We start from the raw sequence: 25,437 nt of genomic DNA on the forward strand, positions 1-25,437 counted from the left end.
CATTATGGTAGCGGCACTTAGATACCGACGGATTTCGTGAGTGTCCCAGCCAAGCGAATGCTGCAAAGAAGTTACACTGGAAAAATATGAATAATCTGCGGTATTCTGCGGGTTTTCCAGTCCAAATCAGTTTTTCCCCCTCACTAAATGTCGGTTTATCATGTACCATTTAGCTTTACATAACTTCTATAACTTGTGTTTGTCACGGCCGTGGGCGATTCTAAAAAGGTCTCCAACCAGAACGAATACTGCTAGTCGCAGCAACAATGCGACGGAAAAATCGACTCGTAGTACAAGAAACGGTGAAAACAACACAAAGCCACTTAATTTGTCTCTCCTGAATTCCTTTATTGACCACATTTTATGACAAATATAGGCATCTAGCCTTATCTCTTTCTTAAGTTAGTTTTAATTATAGCATGCAAAAGTGGTGGATATTGTCTTTATACTGCTTCCTCTTCATGACTGTTACAACGTCACAAAACACTTACTGCTTTGTCATGCATTTCTATGTACTAAATACAATATGAGCGACCGTATTGCATCGGATATACAATGTCGAGCCGAAGGCGAGAAATTTTATATCCGATATATACAATACGGGCGCGAATATTGTATTGTGCTTATGAAATGTCAGCATTTAAGTGTTAATGTACACTAGGTTTTTTTGTGATTCAAGACATTTTAACCGTGAAAATTGAAAGAAACATTTATGTAAATAAAGACAAAGCTGTATTAGAAATACAGATATTGATTATTATTACACATCAGACTCACTGAAAAATCTGATTGGTCGAGAGCATTCAATCAATTCACAATAGCTTGTGAACTTGACATGATAAATGTAATATCTGCTGCAGATATTACATTTATCATGTCAAGTTCAACGTCTGCCTGCTAACTAAGCCCCTTGGAGTGTTCTCCTCAGAAACAAAATGGCTAAACGCCTCGCTTCTGTTTCTGAGGAGGAATTATGTGAAAAATGTATGAAAAAACAATTATTGAATTCGGTTTTCGCATGATATCATGAATTATCAAAACCTCGTGTCTGTGTTATCTGCCTCAGCAGATGAAAATGAAACACAGTACGTGATACTAGTTAAATATTGGTAATACCGAATATGCCTAAAGATGAAATTTCCTGGATAGCAACGTACGTAGTGTAATTCGACCTGTGAACCACTGATGTTGACAAACACTGATTGGCACTCCAATATATTAACACAAATACAAGCAGTCGGTTAAGACGAAAAAGCATTGATGCACACCTGAAAGAAGTCAGAGAAATGCCTTTGAATTTGTCGATGTAAATTTCCCAAAAGTTACAAAGAAATATATCTCTGCAACTAATGGTTTACGCGCTAAAGATAAGTGAACTGTGATACTAATCCAGACTTCCATCGCTTGCACTTAAAGGTATCATTGAAAATGGTAGACAAACTTATCTACTGGTACGAGTAACATAGCTCTTGGCTCCTTAATTAACGGTCATTAAAATTCATCTTCGCTGTTCCTGATTCGTTCCTTGGCGAGGTAAGAAAACTTTTCGAGCACCTGATCGATGGATTTCTCTCCGTGAACTTTGTTGTCACGCGTCCGAACGTTCACAGTCTTGGAATTTTCTTCCTTTTCGCCAACAACTGCAAGGAAATAAAATGGCTACTGAGGAATCTCGACAAGTGAAAAGGAAAGGTGATGTTACGCAACACAAAGTTGAAGCATAATTTCATAATAGACTATAAGCAGCAAATACAATTTTTCATGTACAATTGTAGCTAAAGCCGCTGTTACACGTTTAAATTTTTAGCTGAGACTTTTGTGCAACGCCACTGCGAAACAAGTTTCAGCACGCGTTTCACCGTGTAAAATGCTCGGTTTCGTAAAACTCTACTGAACTTTCGTTACGAAACAAATTTCACGAAAATTACATTTGTAGAACTACTTCTGCAACAATCGCAGTGGTGATAAAAACAAGAGTTTCACCGTGTAACACCGTAAAATTGGCCTCTCTCGGCACCAAGGCCATGGAGTAGCATCAACTTGTTTTGCAGGAATCTGGTAACACCAGTTCGTTCCCCAACAAGTTTCGACCTTTTGTGTTACACTGTGCAACGCCTGCTGAAACTTGCTTCCCAGCGCCGTTGCACACAAGTTTCAGGTAAAAGTTAAACCGTGTAACAGCGGCTTAAGACATTCGGGACACTTCCCCCATCCCCCACGCTAAGGGGAGTGGGGCGGGCACAAACTTCGTAAGGGCGTAGATATGGGTGGAAAAAAAGAGGTATTACCAAAAATTAAGTTAAAAAGGGTGTGGCCCCTAACGTTACGGCAAGGATTGCAGTCTTCCGTCCCAATTTCGGTGTATAAGTTATACTATAAATCCACCTCAATCGAACTTAAAGATGAAGATCTTAAGGCAATGAAGGCCTAGTACGTGTTCCTGATACTCAATCTCAAGGACTAATCTCAGAGCTGAAACCTATTTCCCGTGATTGTACCCGATTATAAGTATTGCCATTAAGGCACTGAGCTGCCGCACAAACTTGCCTTTTCTTTTTGGAGTCTACCGTCTTATAAACTTTTAGCTAAAGAGCGTCAAATTTCAAAGAAACTTTCATGGTGTCAAGAGAGGGACCAGATGCTTTTTTACCCCAATCATAACTACACTGCCCAGTTCACATCACTCAAGCTGCTTACCGAAGATAAAGTTGTACTGCGCAAGCTGTGCGTTTCTGATTTTCTTGTTGAGCGTGGTCCCATGATCCAAGTCCACATCAGTCATGTACCCTGCATTCCACACTATTTCCTTTACCTACAAAGATCCAAAGTAAAAATGAACTCTTACTGACATAACACATGGGAGAATCCAGCCTGAAATTCAGCCGCCGCTTTCGGTCGGTTAGTCACATGGGAAGAGAGACGCTTGAAAGGACCTGTCGTCAAGTGAAGTCACCAGTCAAATGTGAAGGATATATGCTAATCCACAATACATGTGGTCACATCAATGGCTACGCTGATGCTAATATGTGCAAATGATTTGCAAGGCAACCAATCAGAATTACTATCTGGGTTCTGATAGTGACGTCGCTGGACAGCAATTACAGTTCGTTCTCTTAGATGCCTTTTTCCATCAGCTATTTCATAAACAGGAGAGGTGGCTGGGGAGAATCAGCCCGTGTACGTAAATTTGAAACTAAGCAACAAAATAAACAAAACTCTTATTTGAAAATAGATAGATAGATGCTTGTTTACTTTACTTAATTGCAGCATTGACTGAATTGCTGGGTAGGCCAACAATAAGATACGATTACACAATATGTTAATATTTGACAGTAACAAAATCATTTAGTCTATTAGTCCGGTCAAGTACGGGTCTCGGATTGCGGGGACGAAGAGAATATTCACATTCATGGTACGTGGGGGAGGGGATAACATCCATGAGGGGAGGATGTTGCTGCGCATTTAAAATGACCCTCTTGACAGGCAGCAACTCGCCTGGCTTTAAGTGTGTCTAGGCTTGCCATGGCCATGGAATCAGCGTACTCTGTCTTGCCGAAAATTATCCTGAGGGCTTTCCTTTGTATGGATTCTAAAAGATCTTGTAGATATGACGGTAGCGCCGCCCAAACGGGAGAAGCATACTCGATGATTGATCTCACTAAGCTACAATAAACTAAATCGTCACAGTTCAATCCAGCCTTAAGGGAACGCAAGGCATATAGCCGTTTCAGGGCCTAATTATGTACGTGGTCGCAATGTTCATTCCAAGTTTGATCTTGCGAAATAATCACCCCTAATAACTTCGAAAATATGGCGAAAATGGCGAAAATATGTCCGCTTCACACTGCCGCGAAAGCGATAAGCTGTCCGCGCGGATTATCTTACGCTCGATATTTAGAAATAGGACCTCCAGATGGGAGGGATTATGTTTGTGCCTAATCATCCTACGAGTAAGAGGAATTGTTGCTGTCAAGTAATAATAATAGCTTCTTGTTGAGGAAGCACGAATGTTACTTCCTGGTTTAATCTCGGAGGTTTGTAGCCTTTCATACCCTTAAAATAACCTTTAAATGATTTTTAGTAATGTTCTATCGTAGTTTTCTTTTATAGTAAAAGAAATCAATTACAGAAAAAGGTCAAATTAATAATAACTTCGTCTACCAAGGTACTTTTCCTTCTCTGTGTATGCATTTGAATTCTGTATTTTCATGAAATCTCTTTTTTGCTACGTCTTCCGTCTGATCTTATGATTTGGCTGACACGTGAGCAGAAACATGTGCCTTATCAGGAGTTTATCTCTCATATTTGGCCTCGCAGTCAACCCTTTCCGGAGTAGATTTATTTATAGAACCCCTCCCTTGGGAGATTTAGCACGCCTACTGTCGTACAAGCCAATCAAAACAGAGCTATCTCAGCGACAAGGGAAATCTGAAATGAAATATTTGCAACAAATGCCATTCTTCTCCTTATGCTTATCTAACATCGCTTATTTCCGGAAGAAAAACAACAACCACAACAATCTTGAGTAATTCTCCACGATACTAATCGAGACCGGGGAAGGGAACTCTAGCGAAAGTAGCCCTCGTTACTTAGCATCCTGTCCATCCAAGTTCACTCCTCAAGTAGCCGCAACAGTAAAAATTACCACAACCTAAAACGACCCTAATAGTTTGTATTGTTGTAAATAGGTAGCCTGTGGCGTTTTAACTCTAAGGGTGTTTTATGTAATGCTGAGGTTACATCAGATTAACTGTAATTCTAAACAACAGTGCAAGTGACAGGCGGACAAGATAAGACACTTAAGTACCCCAAGCAGGAAAGCCACTCTTTCTTTCCCGCCGAGAAATACCCAATGTTGTCCGCCTAATATTTATTATTTTGCCACAAAGAAATACTTTATGAACCAAACTTGTTCGGTAGCGTACATACTTTGTTAGCGTATTCTTCGTACTTTGGCGACACGGGAATAACAATGGCTTGACTCGGTGACAACCAAAAGGGCCTGCAAGGCAACGCATAAAGGCAGTTCATATTGCAATAAAAGATAAATAAAAAGGAAAGAAAGAAAGAAAGAAATAACAACTGCCTCGTAGACAAAATCCAATTATAACACAACGAAAGTAAAGGGCACGTTCTGATTGATCAATTAACTATTTAATATTTCCCATGAGTGAATGGTAATGACGAAAAGACTGACGCATGCGCCAGGAAAAACTGCGTTTTCCTCAAACTGCAATAATGACCAACCAGCCTAAAGCCGAAAATGCTGAAACTTCTTCACATCTTCATGAAAATAAAAGACTTTGAAACGTCATGTTTTATGCGGTTGATGGGTATTTAAGAGCGGAGGGGTTGGCGCAGTGGTAAGATCTCTGCCTTTCAACCCTAAGGTCCCGGGTTCCATTCCCGGTTCTGCCGAGACTGGAATATTTGGAGACCTTCTTTCCCCGCTAAAGTTCACTCAGCTTTCCATCCTTCCGAGGTCGGTAAAATGAGTACCAGCATGCATGGACTGCTTAGAAGCGGCTGCAATTTGCGCCTGTATATCCTTCCAGTCCGCTGGGGGTAAATTGATCATTGTAAAGCGCCTTTGAGACGTTGTGATAAGGGCGCTATATAAATGCACCACTTTTTTTTTCACTTTTATTTGCATTAGCAACCTGCAAAGCGATTTGCAAAACTAAATGAAAGCCAGCTCGACGAGTTAATGAGCGAGAGGCATTCAAACCGGAAGACAAAGGAAGTCACAAACTGTTACAAGATGTTTTGGTTATTTAACAATTATTCTACGCGGGTGCGCTGGATATAAAGTGATAGATAACCAACGAGGCGCGTAGCGCCGAGTTGGTTATAATCATATTATATCCAGCAAGCCCGTGTAGAATAATTGTTTTATTAAAATCTCCAAGATTAACAACTCTTCCATGTTGATTTCTGTCTAGGTCAATTCCGGTCCAAAACGGCCTTTGTCGACCATTTTTTCTCAGAGCTGCAAAAATGTTTTCGGCTCGCTTTTTTGCTTGACCATATTAGGTACAGCAGGTATATGAACTGATAGCCTGTGTCCGACGAGCCAATGAAAATGCTGGAAATCTGATATCCGTAGTTCAGTTTTTAATAATACCGAGTTTTAGTTGCACTTGGGAGCTTTGCTAAGCACGAAAAAAGCCTAACGCCGCGCCGAGTACGACTCTGGAGTTCTTTCGTTCTTAGCAACCTTCTGAGTCCAGTTATAACCGATAGTACACGCTGAACCGTTTGTTGATTTGTCAATTGATCAACAAGTTAGAACCATTAGAAAGAACTGTATTTTATCAACCAATTCTCCACGTAGACAGTAGACACCTTACGTAACCCTTTTCCTGTAACTTCAGTTTGAGTTTCGCCACCCAGGAGGTGAGAGCCACACAAAACAGCAACACTCCAATTGATATTGTGACAGATCACAACAGCGGGAACTCCTTAAGTTGTGTTTTGTTTTTCAGCACCGCGCAGACTTCATGAACAAGGGCTGCAAGACGGGGCCTACAGTTTATAGTCCTTATCCGGGAAGACTTGAAACTCTAACCATTTGCGGATGTAATTACAAAGGCACCACTTTCTCCTCAGTTAAAGACAACGAGTTTGATCCGACCCATGACCTACAACATGAGGTCCGCTGCTCCACCAACTGAGCCCACCGGTCGGCCGCTACATTGTGTTTACTAAGTCCAATAAGTAATTATTTTTTCGAACCAAATACGGTAACCTGTGTTAGCAGTCACCCTTCCAGTTCTGGCCACAAAACATGAGCACACAACTGAGCCAGAAGAAAAACGCGTAAAAAATCTTGGTTTCTGTGACTTTATTCTTACCCCATAAGGTTCCACGCGGAAATACCGAGAAAGATAAGTTTCCTCTAAGTAAATTCAAGTCGCCAGAAGGTGTTGGAGCCCCAAAGGCAGAAAAACAGTCCTTTAACAATCATCACAAGACAATCCTGCCATATGCTCAATGCGCAAGCAAATAAAACTGTCGAAATCGATGCTACAACAAGTTGCAAAATTAATGGAGACACTTCACCTCGTTGGGGCGTTATTAATTTACCTATCATCTCTCACGCTGCATGTCACACTTCTCCCTCCCCTAGGCAAAGCTAGTGTGTTACTTCAAACGGCGATTCAAATATTTTGAATGATTTACGAGCTAAAACAAGTAACATGTGTTATCATGGATCTCGCAAAGTAAGCTATTTCAATACCAGCGGTATTTCTGTAAATGATGCGCCCCCAATTTTTACAAAAGTAGCACCGCTGGTAATGAAGTCGCGTAGAAATGCACATTTTTCAAAAGGTGTTTGTTTAGGCCGTTTATTGTAATTTATGCTTATCTTGTACCTTTCCTTATTTGCATGCTATTTAACTAGTCTTTTGATAATGAAGTCATGATTACCCCGAAACGTCAAGCAGCAATAAATCTTTCCTTGTTTTTTATATGCCTTTGCTTCAGCAAATCTCTACTGATCAAATAATTAGACTTGATCCACATTTTTTGGCAGCAAAGCAATCGCTTATGTTCGTTAACCTGAATCGTTTATTTATTTATTCACTTTTTTTTTTCAGAAATGAACTCGCCAAGGTGGAAGTTTTAGTCGACCGTATTGATCGCAATTTCGAACCCTGTCTGCTGGGATTTAATGCCATCCTGACCTGGAATTTGCATTTACCACACCAGTGGATAACCAGTGAAAGAAAACACTATGTTGAAGATATTTTTTAGCCAGGAAAAGCCAAGACAACCTGGAGCTTGACAACGAGCACACTTCAGTAGTCCCTTCTTAGCATCTAAAATCAACTTACCACTTTCCACCAAAATTTTCTGTCAAAATAGCGATCATTCTTTCGACGGAGCCTAGAATGGCTCGGTGGATTATGACTGGCCTTTTTTTCTCATCACCTTCGCCACTATAACACAACGTAAACACGGCCATCATTAGTTTGTTTCTTCAAAAGCACTAACCATGCTACGTTAAAGCGAGTAGGTATGGGGCAGAACTTGAGTGCAACATGGGTTTCCCGTCGCATTTTGTCCCTGCTCCCAAGAGTTCTTGACGAAAGAGGGAAGTGATCCTCGCAGTTATCTTGACAATTTGAGAAAATGTCTGTTAAAGTCATCTGAAAAATTCAGGTGGAATAGCTTATCGTGTGAAGTCCACCAGATGTCAAAATCTAACTTCAAAAATAACGTTAATGATATCCTCTTCCAAAGACTGCTAAAATACTGTATGATTACTACATTGATGTTTCGATAATATTGGCAAATTTTGACTCCTCAGTTTAGTATGTCATGTAGTTAGTCATTTATTAAGTCTCTTTCAATGTCAACATTTTTGTTGACAATACGATGGAACATAGTCAAACGGGAGCTGAGAGCTAGCCCATTTCAAGTCCTCTGAGAGTATAATTCTTAAGTGTGAATGGTGGTGGTACCTATCCAATGCATGACCATTGAGAGTAAATGGTGTGACAACATTCTTCTTTGTAGAAAAGCAAATTGTGCGACATTTTTCTGGGTTAAATGACATTTGCCAGTCCTTTTCCCACTTAGATAAAGCATTAATGCCATCCTGAAGTATTTGACCATCCGTAGGACTAGCTATATTGCGATTCAGCTTTGTGCTGTCCCGTGGATGAAAAGAAAAACATTTACAACAAACAGCGAAAGAGAACAGGGCGCTAACCTGACGTAATTCAAGTTGAATCTCTCTGGAAGCTGGAAATCCAATTGGATGGTAGCACACTGATGATACCTGCGCAAAGCATCTTGAATCTGAATATCAATCTGACAGAGGAATAAAAAAATACGATAATGACGTACAATGTAAATATGAAACATCCCTTTGGAAGAGGCGCAAAGTTGTTGCAGTGGAGAGAGCACCTATCAATGTGGCCTATGTAACCTCGAGACGTAAAGGAAATGAACATTACGATTATTTTTATCATCAACAGCTCATAGCAAATAGAGTGTTCATTTTGATGTCACGGTAGCTATGTTAATTATAAAACAACTTTACTTAAGTGTCAATGGATTTAACACAAGAGCACTTATTGGGGATACTAAGGAAATTAACTCAAATCAAATCAAATATTGCATGGTTTTTAAAGGTTGTTGAAGAAAAAAGGTTGTTGAAAAAATGGTTGTTGAAGAAAAAAACACGATGCTATTAATAGTTGCCACATTGTGTCAATGTTCTCCCTTTGAAAAGTCCTTTGGAAACTCAATAAATAACTTCTTCTAAAGTGGATTATAACAAGAGTCAACTAACACTGCACTGAAATAAATATTATATAGAAACAAGGTGTCAACACTCGAGTCATTCAGTATCAAGATTCTTATAAAAGTCGATCGAAAGACAACAACAACTTTTCGTTCCTCTATGAGCAAGTTATTTACCAGTTCAAAATCAAGCTTTCCCTTGACAAGGTGCCGGTCGGTGAACACCGTGAAGTTAATGCACATCTTTCTGACTTAAATATATAATCATTACAACAACTCGTGTTAAAAGAAATCCCGTTTTTTGTTGCACACTGTGATACACTGCATTAGCGATTACTAAAAACAACGGGAAAATTTGGTTTTGATTTTCTCAGGAACGTGCTTGACTGGGGAATTAAAGCAATTCTGTCCTATGACCACCTTTAATGTGTAGGCTTGTAAATGGAGACAATTCGACTTTACAACCTAACCTAAGAGGGGCATGCATTCTATCGATACCATCAGGAAAAAGTCTGTACCTTTGGTCCATAAAAGGCTCCATCTCCTGGGTTTAAAACCCATGGCAATCCAAATTCATTCAACGACTTTTCCAGTTCCTGGAACAAGAAAAAACGAAATTGCAATAACAAGACTTTTCAACATGTCATAAAGAAGCAAAGATCAAAGATGAATTCAGGAAAGCCTTTGCAGAAGAATTTTTGTTTACATGCTTTAGATTTAAGCATTTACAGTTTGATAATCAGCAAGTAGCTGGAAAAAAGCCAATAAAACAATAACTTCTTTGTTTTGAGTTTTTAAATTCAAATTCAACAAAGATAACCTTGTACATCATATTCAAATTTTCAGAGACAACTAATTTACAGTGTATTTAGAGCTGATTTCATAGAGGATTGATTTGAAATCAGGCAAAAGTTGTAAACAAAGATTCCCATATTGAGTGAAAATGAGTGTAAAAAATGAGCTGAAACAAGGTCACAGACAGTGAGATTTTGCTACATACAGTGAATTTTAAGACACAGTGCATGAGTCAGGGGGGGCTGGATGGTACCACCTGGGGGGACAAAGGACAGCATACATTTTTTGAATGCTCTTTACCGATAGTAAAAGAATATGTGTGATTGTATATGCCAAAGTGTCATCTTCTATCATTTAAGGGGGTAGGGGTGGGTACAGTTTTGGCGCTATCACGCGATCTTAGTTTTTTGTAAACCTCTATGTGCCTGTTTGTTTTGGGTGTGGGGATTTATGTTCAGCGAGAGGGGAATAGATGTGATTCTTCTTCCTTTCTGTTATCATCGGCTCAGCACTGTATGTATAAAACAGTTTTTCTGTGCAACGATTGCCTCATATCAGTTACAGAATGGACTTGTTTTCAGGTAAGCTCGATTTTTTCTGAAGAAACTGCGAAAATGCATAACTAACCATTCAGACTGTTTAATTGTGAAAGGAAGAGATCAAGGTTAGATTGCTTATCGAAATATTTCGCAATTTGTAACTTCTTTTTCTTCTCTATCACACATGCAAGTTCCAATATGGAGGCCACTAACTGAATTCAAGAACTGTCGCCTTTTTCAGCTCTAAATCTGTTAGACCGTATCTATAATGTAAGACGTCTTGCGGTTTTTTATACTTACAATGTAAAAAAAAAACTTACTTCAGATGACACTGTCGTGGGTAAAAATCGTTTTTGTATCATTCATAAAAAAGATAAGCCTGTGAGTGACCCCTAGCCATTTAACTACACCCCAAAGCTATGACTCTTGGCTAAGTCTTGTTGAAGCAGCTACAGTGCAAAAGCACAGACCACAAGGAGGTGGTGCCGCCTGTTTGCTACCACCAAAGTTGAAGGAGTATCTTCGCCGTATATCGAGATAAGATCACCATGTCTGAGCTTAGAAGAGTGCTCGAGTTATTTGCTCAGTCAAGAGGATTGCAGAAGCTTTTGAATCTACGAAAAAAAGCAAATGAGAAGAAAAATCGAAGCAGAATTTGGTGTCGGCTTAGATATTTTTCCCAGTGATACATAGCCAGAAATTCAATACAACATGGCTGCCTCCTAAGCTGTAAGCATGCGCAAAGGACACATATACGGATTAAATATGGTGGCAGATCATAAAGAGAATGAGGGGAAAATTATAAACTATTGCATTTCTTGTCCTTGTCGCCGAGAATGCAACTTTCCCCAGCTCAAAAATCGATAAAGCAACGATCGAACAGCACTTTAATCGAAGGAAACGTCAGGATAAAATTATTCTAGGCAGTGCCTTTTTTGATCGAAGTAGAGTCATAAATATACACAATATCCTCTTACTAACCTCTTAAAGTAGTGTTGACCTTCATGCCTCCCTTCGTCTGCAGAGAGAAAATAGTTTCTCCGATACGTTTCCCCAGCTTCCCATTCAAAAGATGCGATGTTAAACTACCAAAAGGAGTATTTTTCTCCCGAAAAAAACGTCCACTAAGGCAGTGCCTTTTTTGACCGAAAAGCAGGATTTTTTTGAATGAGGCATACGCCAGGTTGGAGCCATTAGTGAAGCAAAAATGCTCCGAGAACCGGTTTGTTTTCGTTCCACTTTGGAAGCCATTTTGTTTTTAGCTGGTTTTTTTTTGGTCAGTTGCATTCCCTGTTACAATAGGGACGCCGGTGAACATAAGAGCTGACCAAATTTTGAAAAAGAGCGGGAAGAAGCCCTCCGAGAGGCGGGAAGGTTGCGGGAAAAAAATTTAAGCCATGTCTGATATAACACCAAGTAAATCATTTCATCCTTGGAAAATTAACGTCGTGGAGTCACCGTTGCAGTATGCTTTTAAAAGCAAACAAGCGAGGCAGATAGCTCTAACAATTTGCTTATACTATTCCACCATAAAAGAATGGTACTATCTTGTGAAAGAGCAACAAAAGTTCCAAGAAGATGACAATGACTCCTCCTCCTATCAAGATGAAGAAGGTGAGTGGTTTTCTTTTTATATTGTGTCTGCTTGAGGAACTTCTTCTATATTTTTAGTTTAAATTTTCACATATAAATTAATGCTGAGAGCAATATCTTGAAGATAAAAGAAAATAAAAGGTCAATTAATTTATATATAAATGATGATAATAATAATAATAATAATAATAATAATAATAATAATAATAATAATAATAAGGCTGCCAACACTGTTAAAATAGTGCTCAATACACATAATGCACATAAGTGTATCCCCTGATGAGTGGGCGACCACGAAACAGGCTTGTAGGGATGAACTTGTAGTTTATTTGTCTTTTTCTTCCACAGAGACTGGAAACCTCTATGGTAATATGAAGTTTATCTGGGAGTATAGAGGCCTTCAGGGGTACTTGTATGCCAGGAACAGCCAGAAGCCAAAATTTTACTTTGTTGACGAGAAAAGGAAGCTTATGTACCCAGATTTAATTGACATGTCAGCACCTGCTCATGCCTTTGTAATTAAGGATGACATGAACATACGCAACAACATACATGAATAGTTTGAAAAAAGAGCAGGAACTGTTTTATCGCAGTATCGCACAAACAGGGGTCAAAGAAACTGGGAGAAACTGGATCAAAAAACATTGAAATTTCATTTGTTTGAAGACCAATTAGCCTCATGCCAAGAGACTGAAGATGAGATGAAATCTCTAAGGAATGATTTAAAAGAATGGAGAGCAGCCCAGGTGAACTTAGAGGCAGAGAGGAAAATCCTTATTGATGAAATGAAGAAAACTATCAACTCCATGGGCAATGAAATAAATGATCTTAAAAGTGCTAACAATGAACTGGAAGAATACATTAAATTCCTCGAGAAAGAAGAGGGACTTGCTTACAAAGGGAAAGATATTTCTGAGACTAAAAACAAACAACGCACACTGAAAGCTTTCTTGACCAGAGCTGAGACAGCTATGTGGTTTGCTAAAGCATTTGGCCTTAAGCTCGAATCATTGAAAGTGAAAGAAGCAAAAACTGGGAAAACCCATGAAGTAAATGCTGAAACCAAAACAAATGAGCCAGGGGAACATTCAACTTCCCAGAATGAAATAACTGACAGTGAAATGTCAAGAGTTGAGCTAATTCTGTAGTTATTGGATAAATTTTGTGTCAGTGATGAGTTTTACCATGAACTTAGCATGATTGAAAATGGTCTTCCAAGGTCTTATCTCATAAAACAATGCAAAAATAATTTCAACAAACTTTGCCATGTGACTCCTACACCTGGAACATTTGAGGGTGCACAAGTGTCATTTGAATCACTTCTCTTGCAGCAGATTTCAGCATTTAAAGAGGAAAATCCAGACTTTAATTTTGATAATGAGACACTCAAAATAAAAATCAGTGGGGATGGTGCTAAAATGACACAGAAATCTAATTGTCCTACTTTCATGTGCACTGCTCCAAAAAAAAGAGGAAGTCATGGCTGCTAAAGGAAATCATACCATTGGTGTTGTGAATGGTACTGAAAAGTATGAAACTTTACAGGTCTCCTTTAAGAATGTCTTTTCAGAAATCAATTCTTTTATTGAACAAGGTGCAATTACTGTTGATGGTCAAGAAGTGAAGCTTGAATTTTTCTTGGGGGGGGGGGGGGGACTACAAATTTTTGCTTACAGTCATGGGACTTAAGGGAGCCACATCTTTATATGCCTGCCTGTGGTGCAAAGTACACAAAGACAAAAGGTGGCAAACAGACAAACATTTTAAGCACTTTAATACACCACCAATGATGAGAACACTGATGGAAATTAAGGAACTTGTGAAAGAAGGAAAAGCTGATTACTGCTGTGTGAAGGAGCCACTGTTAAATATAGATCTTGAACATGTCATTGCTGATGAATTACACTTGCTGCTTCGTGTAATGGACATAATGCTGGATAACATTATAACAAAAGTAATTGATTGGGATAAAGAAAATGACTTTGAAAAAACTTCTAAACAGCCACAAGGGCTCCATTTGAAAAAGCTTGTGAGTGAGATCAGGTCCTGTGGAGTGGGTTTTGATGTTTGGGAACTTAGGAATCCGGCTGATAATAAGGGCACTGGAAAGTATGAATTCACGAGTCTTTTTGGAAATGACAAGAAGAAAATTCTCTCCTCCCTACCAGAAAAGCTTCCCAGAGTGTTGAGACAAAATACCTGCCATGAAGTTTCCAAAGTGTGGGAAGATTTCAGAAGCCTATATGAAGAAATAAATGCTTGGTCATCTGAAAAATCAGCTGACACTTTCTGGAACAAGGCAAGAGGCTGGCTAGAAACATTTCTCTCTCTTAGAGCAAAGAGGATTGGGTATGAAAGGAAAAGAATCACCCCATACATGCATATACTTTTTGCTCATGTTCCCTTTTTCCTCCACACACACAAATCATTAAAAATATTCACGGGTCAGGGAGTTGAAAAGAACAATGACACAGCAAGGAATGTAGTGCTGCGAAAATCAAACCACTACGACTCTGTTGGAGACATCCTTAGAATTGAGAACAGGCAATGGTTACTGAGAGAAAGAGAACGTATTAGTAGAAACTATACTAAACACAACAATCAGTATTGGGAACAAGAAATCCATGCAAAACGTGCTGGTAGAAAGAGATGGCCTGAGGGAAACGAGTCTGACATGGGTGCTGAGGGTTCACCAGTTGCATCAACATCACAAGCAGAGAATGAAGACCCTCAAGCACAATATACCAATGATCATACAGGGCCAGCAAGTAAAAGGCAAACGCAAATGGGGGGTTCGAAAAAGGGAAAGAGGAAAGGAAAAGGAAAACAAACAAAACAAAAGAAAAAACTCTAGGAAACATTTTTAGCAGTTACCATGTTGATTCTGCAAAAACTTTTATCTCTGATGACTGATTTAATGCAATACAATTGTTCGAAATGTGTCCTTCAGACACTTTATTCATCCAAATACAAACAATATCTGAGATGCTACCCTCGCCAGGGTAACATTTCAAAAAGTGAGCAAAAACTTTAATCTAAAAATTATAATTAATCACACAAATGAAACTGCAGTCTTATTAAAGCTCAAACTCACTTTTTGAAGATGATACCTTGGTTTGGGTACAGTCTTTCCATTAGAAACTACATGTGTTTTTGGTGCCCAACTCAAAAATGTCTTTGCTCGCACTGGAAACAAAATTTTTGTGCCATCTACAAGGCTGTCGATGTACTGATCCCAGTCATTGCATTCTTTATAAAACTTGCATCTACTGAAGTCTTCTTTGTCCAACAAGATGCAACCTGCCTTCCTACTAGGTCTTCCTTTCCCTTTAAAGATATAGTTAAAAATATCATGCCCAATCTCTACCACTGTGTTGGCAGAGGCAGTCTGGTGTTTACTTTTGAGATGCTGGAGAATTGCAAAAGCAAGTGAATCAGAAGCTTCCTGTATTCTCTCTTCAGAGGGTTTGGAAGCTTTAAATGACCTGAAAAAAAATTATGTAACATTAATTGTTATTCAACATAAAATGCAGTGTAAAGTTTATCACATCCTCATAAATACAGTGGGAAAATTGCCTAAATCATAAACTGGAAAACCCTAACATCTAAAAAAGGACCTAGTTTCCATTTCAGTCCTTGTCTTAATATTGTGATCAGAACAAAGTTCATGTCAAAATCAGTGAAAATCAATTGAAGTAAAAATATTAGTTTAATTTTCGGTACAGGCGAGATACAAAATAAGCTAGATCATGAAAATGTAAATAATTTTAAATGATCTGTTTGCTGTCTTTTGGTAACAGTGATCATTTTGTATTGAAGGTCATGTTACATGAAAAATATATATTTTAAGTTAGTGTACATATTCATGGCTGTACGTCCTACCTTAGAGCGGCTTCATTAAGATTTTCCTCTGTTTCCCAAGAGTCGGCCAACGAACTGTAGCCTTTCCATCGAATAAGATACTCGTTCTACAAAGGATTTATTTGCAGATGAACATTAATTCCTAACTAAAATATTTTATCGGAAGACATCGTGCATCAAGAGAACAATAAATAAATTATTTACCTTTCCTTTTAACTTGCGCTGACTCAGAACCCTTTCCACTTGAAAAAAAGGGCCTGTCTTTGTCGCTGGTCGAGTCTTTAAAAAATCTGCAGTGCTGACATCGTTTAAATCCCTGTGAAATCCCTTACTTACTCTTTTACTCGATCTGGCCGCCATTTTGAATCCGCGCCCGCGAGGCAAGCCGCTTACTGTCTAGGATTTCTGGTTATGATGGAAAATTGCTGTTTTGGCCAAGTAGCCTAAGCCTTAGGGAGACGATAAAAGAAAAGCTTGCTTTGGAAAAGGAGCTCTAAAGCTATAAGCTAGCAACCTCAGACATAAATATTATAAGTGAGTGTTCAGCTCACATCCAAAGATCCATCATGGATATGAAGTACATGTATAAAAACATCCGGGACAATTCATCCAGCTAACACTTTACCTGCGACAAGTTCCCTGTTCCAGAATACCTTGTCAGATTCTTTTATGGAGTCTTACACGGCGACTGTACAGCATCTGATCATGCAGTCTACATGACTAGAAATGTTGCTCAACTCCTTCGGCCAAGATCTCATTTACGCTACAACATGTGGCCAGAACAAACTGCTTAAACATTTTCTGTTGTCGTATGAGGTGAAAACGCTAACTGAAAATGTAAAGTTAATTCAAACGCTGAATAGTCTTGGACATTGTGCATCATACTCTCAGCTTGAGTAAAACAATACAGCTTTGCACATGCAGACGATGGCATCAAACTTAAATCAAAGATTAGTTCTGCCAGCGAGTATTCAACATTTTGTGTTTACCAACCTGGCGTGGGATAACATCGACAGGTTCTTTTGGGCGGGCGGTTAGAAGAGACGTAACTGATTAATTAGAGTGTAATGGAAAGTGCTAGTTTTCTACCCCATATGAACTATGTGAGCGTTAGCCCTACTAATGGAAATGGGCCCACACAAGGACAGAGAAAAACTCTGACCAGGGTGGGAATTGCACCCACGACCTTCTGGTTAGATTACCGCTGCTTTTCCGACTGAGGTACAAGGTTAGAAGAGACACTAGTTGAAGCCCTAATTGAGAGCTGGGCCAATCCATTTGAAGGAAGCCAAGACTTTGTCGGCATATCAACAGCCAAAGTAGCTCCTGAAGAGGAGTCACATGATTTCATTACTGTCTTTGACAATGGAGAACAAGAATTTCAGCAATTCAAGGAGGAAAGGCTTGAAAGCTCCCCACCACAAGAAGAAGTTTCGTGATCCTATGATACTCAAAGCTGACACAAATCTTTTTGAGAGTGATAATGATAATTGCCGGACAAACTCCGGACCCACTGTAATTGGCCACAGCTGTTGCGGTGTCCCTGCCAATGTTCTTCTGTATACGTAATTGTTTAGTTTGTTTATTTGGCAAAGCTAATAAAATAAAAATAAAAATAGATTAAAGTTGAAGAGTTGCTGAAACACAGTCTGGGTCCTGTGCCTTGGTCACTTGCGACAGCTGATTCAGGTTTCCCTCCTAAGACTAACAAGGCAGCATCTTCAAAAGAATGTCCAGTTGGCAGACAGGCCTCCAAATAACTCAGCAACAGTTATTGACAGGATGGTCCTCGTACAGAAAGTGAGTGTAAGAAAGTACCCACGCAAGCGCAACATCCTCCTTAATGATAATAATCGTACACAAAATCTCAGAGAGCAACAGGATTGACGTCATATCTTCGCCACCTCCGAAGAGAATTCTATAAAGAATCCCAAGAGAAGCATGCGAGGGGAAGTGCCTGGAGTGAAGTGAATACCCACACGCCCCACAGCAGTGGAGACAGTTTCTGATCCAGCTAAAGAACAAAACTAGGCAGCTTAATTTGTTTTCCAGTCTAGGAATGGCAAACTTAGCAGTATGTCCAGAGAGTTCGGCAGAGTGGAAAGAAGCTGGATGTCATACTCGAGGAAAAATGCTGGAAAATTTCAGGAGAGGGCACCTAGCAAGTGCCTGAATTATGCAGCTGCCAAGAGAAAGATGACACTCGCTTCACGGGAAGGTTATGATTCAGTTGGGGTTAGTTTGGAATATAGGGATGTGCTTACGAATGCAGTCTTTGCAAGGTGGCAATTTGTGTGATTCAATCTCTCCATTCTTTGTACAGAAGAGATTATTAATAAGATCATTCACGTCACTTGCACTCTCCTTTCCAGCTTATGCGATGAAACGTCACTTGCACTCTCCTTTCCAGCTTATGCAATGAAATAATAAGAATACAAAGTTGACTAGCACTTGTGCATTTGGATACCTCTTAAGTGAAAATGAAAAACTCTTCCATAAAGAAACTGAATTCATACTTAAAAGCAAAATATTGTGCTTAAGGATGTGGGAAAGTATCTTATCATGGACTGATGCAAAGTATTTTTATAAAATACAAGACAACCTTTTTGTTAAGAGCATTTCATCTTCGTAGGAGTACATGTCAACAATACAATTCAGCTAAATAGTAAAATTTGGGTGCCAAAGGAACCTGAGGGACTGGGTACTAGTTAAAAAGTTGAAATTATTTCGCTGGCACAATGGGTTTGCGAACTAAAGAAAGTAACTGGCGGGAAAAATGTAAAAAAGAAACACAATATAGTATGACATTGATTAAGAGAGAAAAAAAAGAAACAATGCTGTGTTTGACCGTTTTTTTATCACTTGACTAGTCAAAATTGTGTACTATTCAAATATTTCTTCATGTCTGTATAGTGCTTTGCCCTATTTTCGCATATTAAAGTGAATAAATTATGCTGGATATGATATATATTAGTCTCACATTAGAAAATAGCCCAAGGGGGTAAAGTTGAGGTAAGTTGTCCATTTCCCCCTGAAAATTACACAATTGGAAATCCTATCACGTAAAAATATAAACAAGGGATGTTGACCTGATCACCCTGGGCATCAGCCTTTGTCCCCTCAAGTGGTACCAATGGGCCAAATTTTAAGTCCTGGCTCATGCACTGACATAATGTACATTATGCGTAACAATGTACGGTAGGCCTCTAAGCTGTCTTACCGCCTCAGCACTGTTCCATAGCTCTAGTCCGCCCAAGTACTTGTCAGGCCTGGTAGACAGGTAAAGTTTGAAAGAAAAGCCAAACCTGCCATAGACAAATCTCAGGAAATCCAAGCAGCCTTTGATTTCGTCTCCAATCTGGAATAAAGTAGACACTAATATTATTTAAAAGATACATGTAATTTATGATTTGCACTGCACAAGCCAGACATCATAAAGTTATAGGATGTCTTTAATGCATAAATGACAAATCTTGCTCATACATAGCAAAATAAATATAGCAATGATGCAAGACTGGACAATCAATAGACTGGCCCCACATACAAGGTTACTTTATTGTCATTTTCACAGGCAATAGGCAGGTTTTAGCCTCAAGACTTTATGGCTTTCAACATATTGTATCTCCAGTTTGTTATAAACTTCATTTAAGAAATAAAATGAAACATTTCCTCCAATTTTTCACATTGGAAAAACCTTTGAAAAAAAATCACAATAGTGGCTCTGGCACACTGTTTCCGTTAAATTCAGTCTACATCCATAAACTGACTTGAGCCTCTAACACCTTGGGGCACAGTTGTGGACCATCTTAAACATGCATCTACATAAAGGACACCATTAGAACAAAAAGTATTCTAAAGCTACAATCACCACCACAAGAAGCAGTTAAGAACCTGATCAGGGCGGCAAAATATGTGAGCATCATCCTGCTGGAACCTCCTGACACGAGTCAAACCAGTCAGAGTACCTGACAACTCATTACGATGAAGAACACCAAAGTCTGCCATTCGCAGAGGAAGTTCACGCCACGAACGAGGACGGTGATCAAACATAACACTTGAAAGGAAAAGAGACACTATAAGTGATCAACATATACCATCTCCCTCGAAACAGGAATGCAATACACCATGCACATGTGATAACCCAACAAGAAGTAGATAACATACTCCCACACAATGAAAAATAATACACACTAAAAATAATCACCAAGATCTATTTAACTTGACTCATTTTTCAGCACACAGTGCTTTCAATAGGACCCGGCTCCCACTGGAGCTCCGGCAGATGCTCACTTGCAAATTACCAGTTACATGTATATTTCTTGTGAAAAAATAAAACTGAAGTAAAGGAATAATTTTTACCAACTCATTTCAATTAATTGGCTGGTCGAAATTTTTATTGGAAAGCCAATAACGATGAACACTTTTAAAACACAACTTGGGTGTTGATATTCTCTCTTCTTCCAATTTCAAAAGGTTTCAGGGGGAGCATGCCCCCAGACCTCCCTAAGGGAAAGAGCTTTTTGGTCCCAGCTTCCACTGGGTGCAAACATTACTTAACCACATGTTAGAAATCTAATTGAAAGCACTGAGCACATAAGAGCATCAGCAGCCTGGCTCCGAGAAATTTTGCTCCAGCTCCTGTTCATTTCCAAACTGATTTAATCCTAATTCAAAAGTCCCAGAGTAAATTTTTGCGATGGTCATTAGTTTCACTATTCAAATGAATTCATGAAAACACTTTTTTTTCAAAACTTGCATTCAGCATCACTTTGGGAATGAGGTTGAAGCAAATTTAAAAAATTCACAGAACAGTATACAGTTCTTGCACTCGTAACCCCTACCAGTGTCCTGGACAGTTCATAGGCTTCAAAGCATATTTCTCCTTCTCCACTTCAAAAGAAAACATATTTTCCTGAAGGAAAAGGAGAACCACCCAAATTGCATCAATACAGCATAAGAGAAACACTGAGTAGGTTTTCAAGGGTAAGTCAATTTAGCTTCCCCTGTGATGCTAGTTTTTTTTAAGATATAATAAACAATTTATGATCCAACAATATTATTATTCTTACTGAGTAATGTTGCCAATGCCCTGACGTTTCCCACAGTTTTGTGCTGTAAATGTTTGGTGACACCACTTCCTGGAATCCTCGCTTCCTATACTCTTCCTGATTGAAAACAAGGCGAAAAAAAAGTTCAATATGTTGAAATGCAATAACTCAATCAAAGCCACATTAGATGTGAAAATAATAATATCAGGGGTTTCAATAAAAGCCAGTTACCAGTCATTTGCTGCCACCTATAGGACCTCTTACCACTATCAGTTTAGCCAATGAACACACCCTCATTTGTGTTCCCAGTGCAATCACAGCCGCCTATTTCACCATTGCCAGCTGCTAATGGATTAAGTTATTGAATCCCCTGATAATATCATCATTGACAAATTTGATTAACACAAGACCACTTTGAAAAAATTGGCACATGTTTTCACTTTTATTTTGCTATGTACAACATTATACAGTAAGTGAAGTCAACGATGAGAGTGAAAAGTTTGAAATGAAAATGACAAATTAAGAGATGTTCACAATAGTTAACAACTATTCATCGAAGTGGAGGTGGCTAAAGGTGGATATTTACCAAGGAAGATAACTGAAAAGACGTACAGTATGCTGTTACAATGATGACCATGTGCATTTATTGTATAGTGATTATTTTGTTGAATTCCTACTGATGAACATGTATGTACTATGAAAGTTGTGCTAAATGTAAATGTAGGCTGTGGAGGGAGCTAAGACAAAATTTAATCATTGGCAAAAAAAAATACATGACTTGTATGAGAAACAAAAAGCAACTTAAGTACCCTTCCCTTTGGCCTACGAATTGTGACAATTTACTGGGAAAGTTACAATTTATGAGCAATTATTTTTAGATCTCAGAATTTGGAGCAACCAGTACAGAAAAGAAACACAGAAAAACCTGTCTGTATTTTTCCCATTCAGTCCTTAGTTGTAAAAAAGTAACCCAACCTTGAGAAAGTTGATGAGTGTGTTGTATATGTGAGCACCTTTGGGCAAAAAGAAACAACTTCCAGGGCTCAACTCATGAAAGAAGAAGAGTTCATGATCCTGAGGAAACAGAAAAGAAACTAAAATTAATGGAAGACTTTGTAGTTTAGTTTACATGGGGTATTATTTTTATGATACTCATGACAGTACACTGTAGGCCTTTCAAGGGAAATGTTTGTGAAAATTTGCTGATATTTTGTTTTTTCAGACAAAATTTCCATTTTTATTTCACTTATTCAAAAATTTGCCTATTCAATTCTTCTTTGTCCTGAGTGAAATTTTGCTTGTTTCAACAAAAACTTGCCTATCCTACTGTACGAGCAAAATTTCCTCCAAAACCAGAAAAACAAAAATATATATTCTGAGCAGATGGTAGTATACCCTCCCCAGTTTCCTGTGGTCTCTTTGGGCAGCCTCCTCCTGAAATTTCTTCCACTCTTTCATCTGAAATAAAATACAAAATTGAGGCAAAAAAAAAAGTTAAAGAGGTATGTGGCACCGCCTGGCAATAAAAAGATTATTGTTACAGTGTCCAGCTTAGACTACCAACTTGATAAAAGTCGCTATCAAAAATAACATCATACATAGATTAAGCCAAGACTAAAGCCGAGCTCCTGGGTTGTTTATTCTTAAAAACAGTTAACCTGGCTTGAGCCTGCAATCCAATCAAAACCCAGTACCTGGTCAGTGGTCAACTTTATCACATTATTTCAAGTGCAATTAAGAATAAATAAGCATGAGTAAATTTGAAAAAAAGAATTATTATTCCAAATTGCACAAGAAAAATCATGTGATTACTTATTAATAACATAATGAAAGAATTTGAGATGGTTAAGCAGAAGAAACGAACGCACGTCACGCAATCTGGGAAAGATTGTGCCATAAATTGCGCCATCTAGGGTGCGCACTTGATTTGAAAACAAAACATTTGATTGGTTCTGACCAAACCCTATTGTTTATTAGCCAATCATAATCCAGAATTTCAACGTGTAATTTGCACTGATGTACACTGTATTATGCTGTGTTACACTTGAACTGCACTGCTCTCAGCCAATCAGAATCCAGTAATTTTTTCATGTGTATTATTAAGTGACTAATAGTGGTCTTACGAGCCTCACTTGAACTCCAGTGTGATTACATTTACGTTGTTTGCTTGCCTTGTCATCAACAAACTTGAAATTTGATGATTTCCTATTGTTGTTTTAACCAAAACAGCTAAGAAACGCACTGAAATGTGAGCTGCACATGTGGCATGATTATTTCCCTCTCTAACCAATAATATTCTTCCTTTTTGCCATTTGTAATTGCCATCGCCATTGCTTAAACTCTCTATTAATTTATGTAAAATTGAACAATGCCTTACAAGCTTTAATGCCACATTGTATTAATTTTCAGTTCTTCTTTTTTACAAGAACAAATAAACTGCAAAAGTCAAGCTATAATATTGTGAGGGAGTATCCTGTCATTATCAAAGTACCTGCAGAAGCAAACTCTAGTAAAGCAGAGACAGTGTTTACCTGTTTATCATTAGGGAATGAGATTCCATAAAGTCGCTGGAGAGACTCAGCCTCACAATTCCCTTCCCAATATGTAGCTGAATTCTAGAAACAAATGCAAGCAAATACAGTAGTACTATTAAAAGTAAATGTAGCGGTTTTAAACTCAACAACCTTACATAAAGCATGAAGCTGTCACCATGGTAATTCATGATCCTGGAAATGTTGCTAATCAAACTATTATCCTTTATTTATTTAATTCTTGTTTTACACTTGAATTTAATTTTTGCTTTTACAGTACCTTAGTGACTTGCATCGCTTTAATCTTGCCAGTATGTCGAACATGAGGTCCTCTGCACAAATCAATAAGTGGACCACACCTTCAATGTAAATTATGAAAAAATTAATAAACTCATTATTAATCCATGGGAAAATTCTAACTGCAATGATATTCATTTGTTAGGTCTGAGAAAATTAGGACTATAATAGGATTTGAGCATTGGAGCCTTAATTTTCTTTTACTTTCAAAAAAAAAGTAAATGTGACCTCTTGTGTGAAAACGTACACTAACGACTTTCCGTGTATGACCGGAATTCCGTGTGGAAGCCGTGTTACACCCGTGAGATTTCAATTTTAAGCTGTTCTTGCAGCTTGGCTCAATCGTGTGACCGACCTGGTAAGCCGTGTAAAAAAATTGCCCACTCGCTTGCTAGAAAAGTCTACTCGTTTGAACCAAGTAGACAACCATGTGATAAATATCACATGCCACTCGTTTGGAGAAGCATCCACTCGTGAGCAACCTGTGAGGGAGCTGTGTGAAAAACCCGTTTCCTGGAAAGTCGTTAGTGTACATTTTCCCGTGAGAGGTCACAAATGTCATGCACTTTCATGTAGAATTAAGAAAGAAACAATGGAAAAGACATAATGTAATTCAACTTAGAAGCTTTGAATAATTATGACGAAGCATTGCTTCCTGTCTCCTGTAACAAGAGTCTACCATATTACTGCATTATTCTGTTAAACTATTCCGATGACAAACTCCAGCAGATACAAGACTCTTAGTTTCCCCTTATAGAGTGAAAAGAAACGTTCCATGAAAAGATATCAGCTTTGAAAGAATGATGACTTGTCAACCTAGTAATTCAACCTGGTTATCTACAACACCCGTAGCTCAATCATCGTACAAGATGTACACCCTATTTGACTAATTCAATAAACACTTTATTGTGGGAAACCAAAGTTTCAGCTACATGATTGCACATGTATTATTATTGACAGAGACCCATGACCTTTATGACTCTAGTGTCAGTCATGTACATGAACTTTTTAATTAGCAACTGAACCATTTTTCCAACCATAACTAAAAATAAAGGATCCTCTGTTCTTCTTGGTTTTCATGTCACTTTAAGTATCACCCAAAGAAAAATCAAAATCGCTTACCATTCAATAAATTAAGACAAGAAGGTGAGATATTGTAAAAGGGTAATAAATAAACAGCATGTCAAGGTTTTAGGGCTGTGTGATATTCCAAACTCGAGTTACAGTGTTTAGTATGGAAATTCCATGTTGGTGTCCCTCAGAGGTACAATGTACACCAATCCGGTGGCTGGAAACCAGTGGAAACATCTGGAGTTCACTTTGGCTCTCTCAAAACATTTTTTCTCTCTGCTAAACTTGAAAACATGCACATAGACACTTTTCTTAACATATCCGTTATTCAGAAGTTGAAAAAACAAGGTGAATCAATATTTTTGTGTATGTGACATGTTTTTCAGAAGCAATCAAGATGTCATGCATTGTAAAAAAAAATTTGAAATTCAAACTGCTCTATTTTAA

The 25,437-nt window shown here is 38.4% G+C and overlaps 2 protein-coding genes and 1 pseudogene across 3 annotated transcripts in view; 1 reads left to right on the forward strand and 2 right to left on the reverse strand.

Moving 5' to 3' along the window:
• Positions 1-327: 327 nt before the first annotated feature.
• Positions 328-25,437, reverse strand: part of LOC137992609 (threonine--tRNA ligase 1, cytoplasmic-like) — a 44,281-nt gene continuing 19,171 nt past the window's right edge. For both annotated transcript variants that reach the window (XM_068838043.1, XM_068838044.1), the window contains exons 9-22: positions 23,903-23,981; positions 23,623-23,706; positions 22,487-22,549; positions 22,067-22,165; positions 21,113-21,208; positions 20,885-20,955; positions 19,935-20,097; positions 19,264-19,401; positions 9,774-9,851; positions 8,720-8,820; positions 7,839-7,943; positions 4,930-5,002; positions 2,698-2,812; positions 328-1,640 (exon numbers count right to left, since the gene is read on the reverse strand). In XM_068838043.1, coding sequence (XP_068694144.1) covers positions 1,492-1,640; positions 2,698-2,812; positions 4,930-5,002; positions 7,839-7,943; positions 8,720-8,820; positions 9,774-9,851; positions 19,264-19,401; positions 19,935-20,097; positions 20,885-20,955; positions 21,113-21,208; positions 22,067-22,165; positions 22,487-22,549; positions 23,623-23,706; positions 23,903-23,981 — 1,414 coding nt within the window. In that variant the 3' untranslated portion in view covers positions 328-1,491. The remainder of the gene's footprint in view (positions 1,641-2,697; positions 2,813-4,929; positions 5,003-7,838; positions 7,944-8,719; positions 8,821-9,773; positions 9,852-19,263; positions 19,402-19,934; positions 20,098-20,884; positions 20,956-21,112; positions 21,209-22,066; positions 22,166-22,486; positions 22,550-23,622; positions 23,707-23,902; positions 23,982-25,437) is intronic.
• LOC137986851 (uncharacterized) lies at positions 12,653-15,036 on the forward strand (annotated as a pseudogene).
• On the reverse strand, positions 15,101-16,525 carry LOC137992610 (uncharacterized). Its single transcript, XM_068838046.1, has 3 exons — positions 16,248-16,525; positions 16,065-16,150; positions 15,101-15,667 (listed from the first exon to the last, which is right to left on the reverse strand). The coding sequence occupies exons 1-3, from the start codon at positions 16,401-16,403 to the stop codon at positions 15,235-15,237; spliced, it is 675 nt and encodes a 224-aa protein (XP_068694147.1). The 5' UTR covers positions 16,404-16,525; the 3' UTR covers positions 15,101-15,234.

This window comes from Montipora foliosa, chromosome 2 (genome assembly GCF_036669935.1).
Source record: "Montipora foliosa isolate CH-2021 chromosome 2, ASM3666993v2, whole genome shotgun sequence".
NCBI lineage: Eukaryota > Metazoa > Cnidaria > Anthozoa > Scleractinia > Acroporidae > Montipora > Montipora foliosa.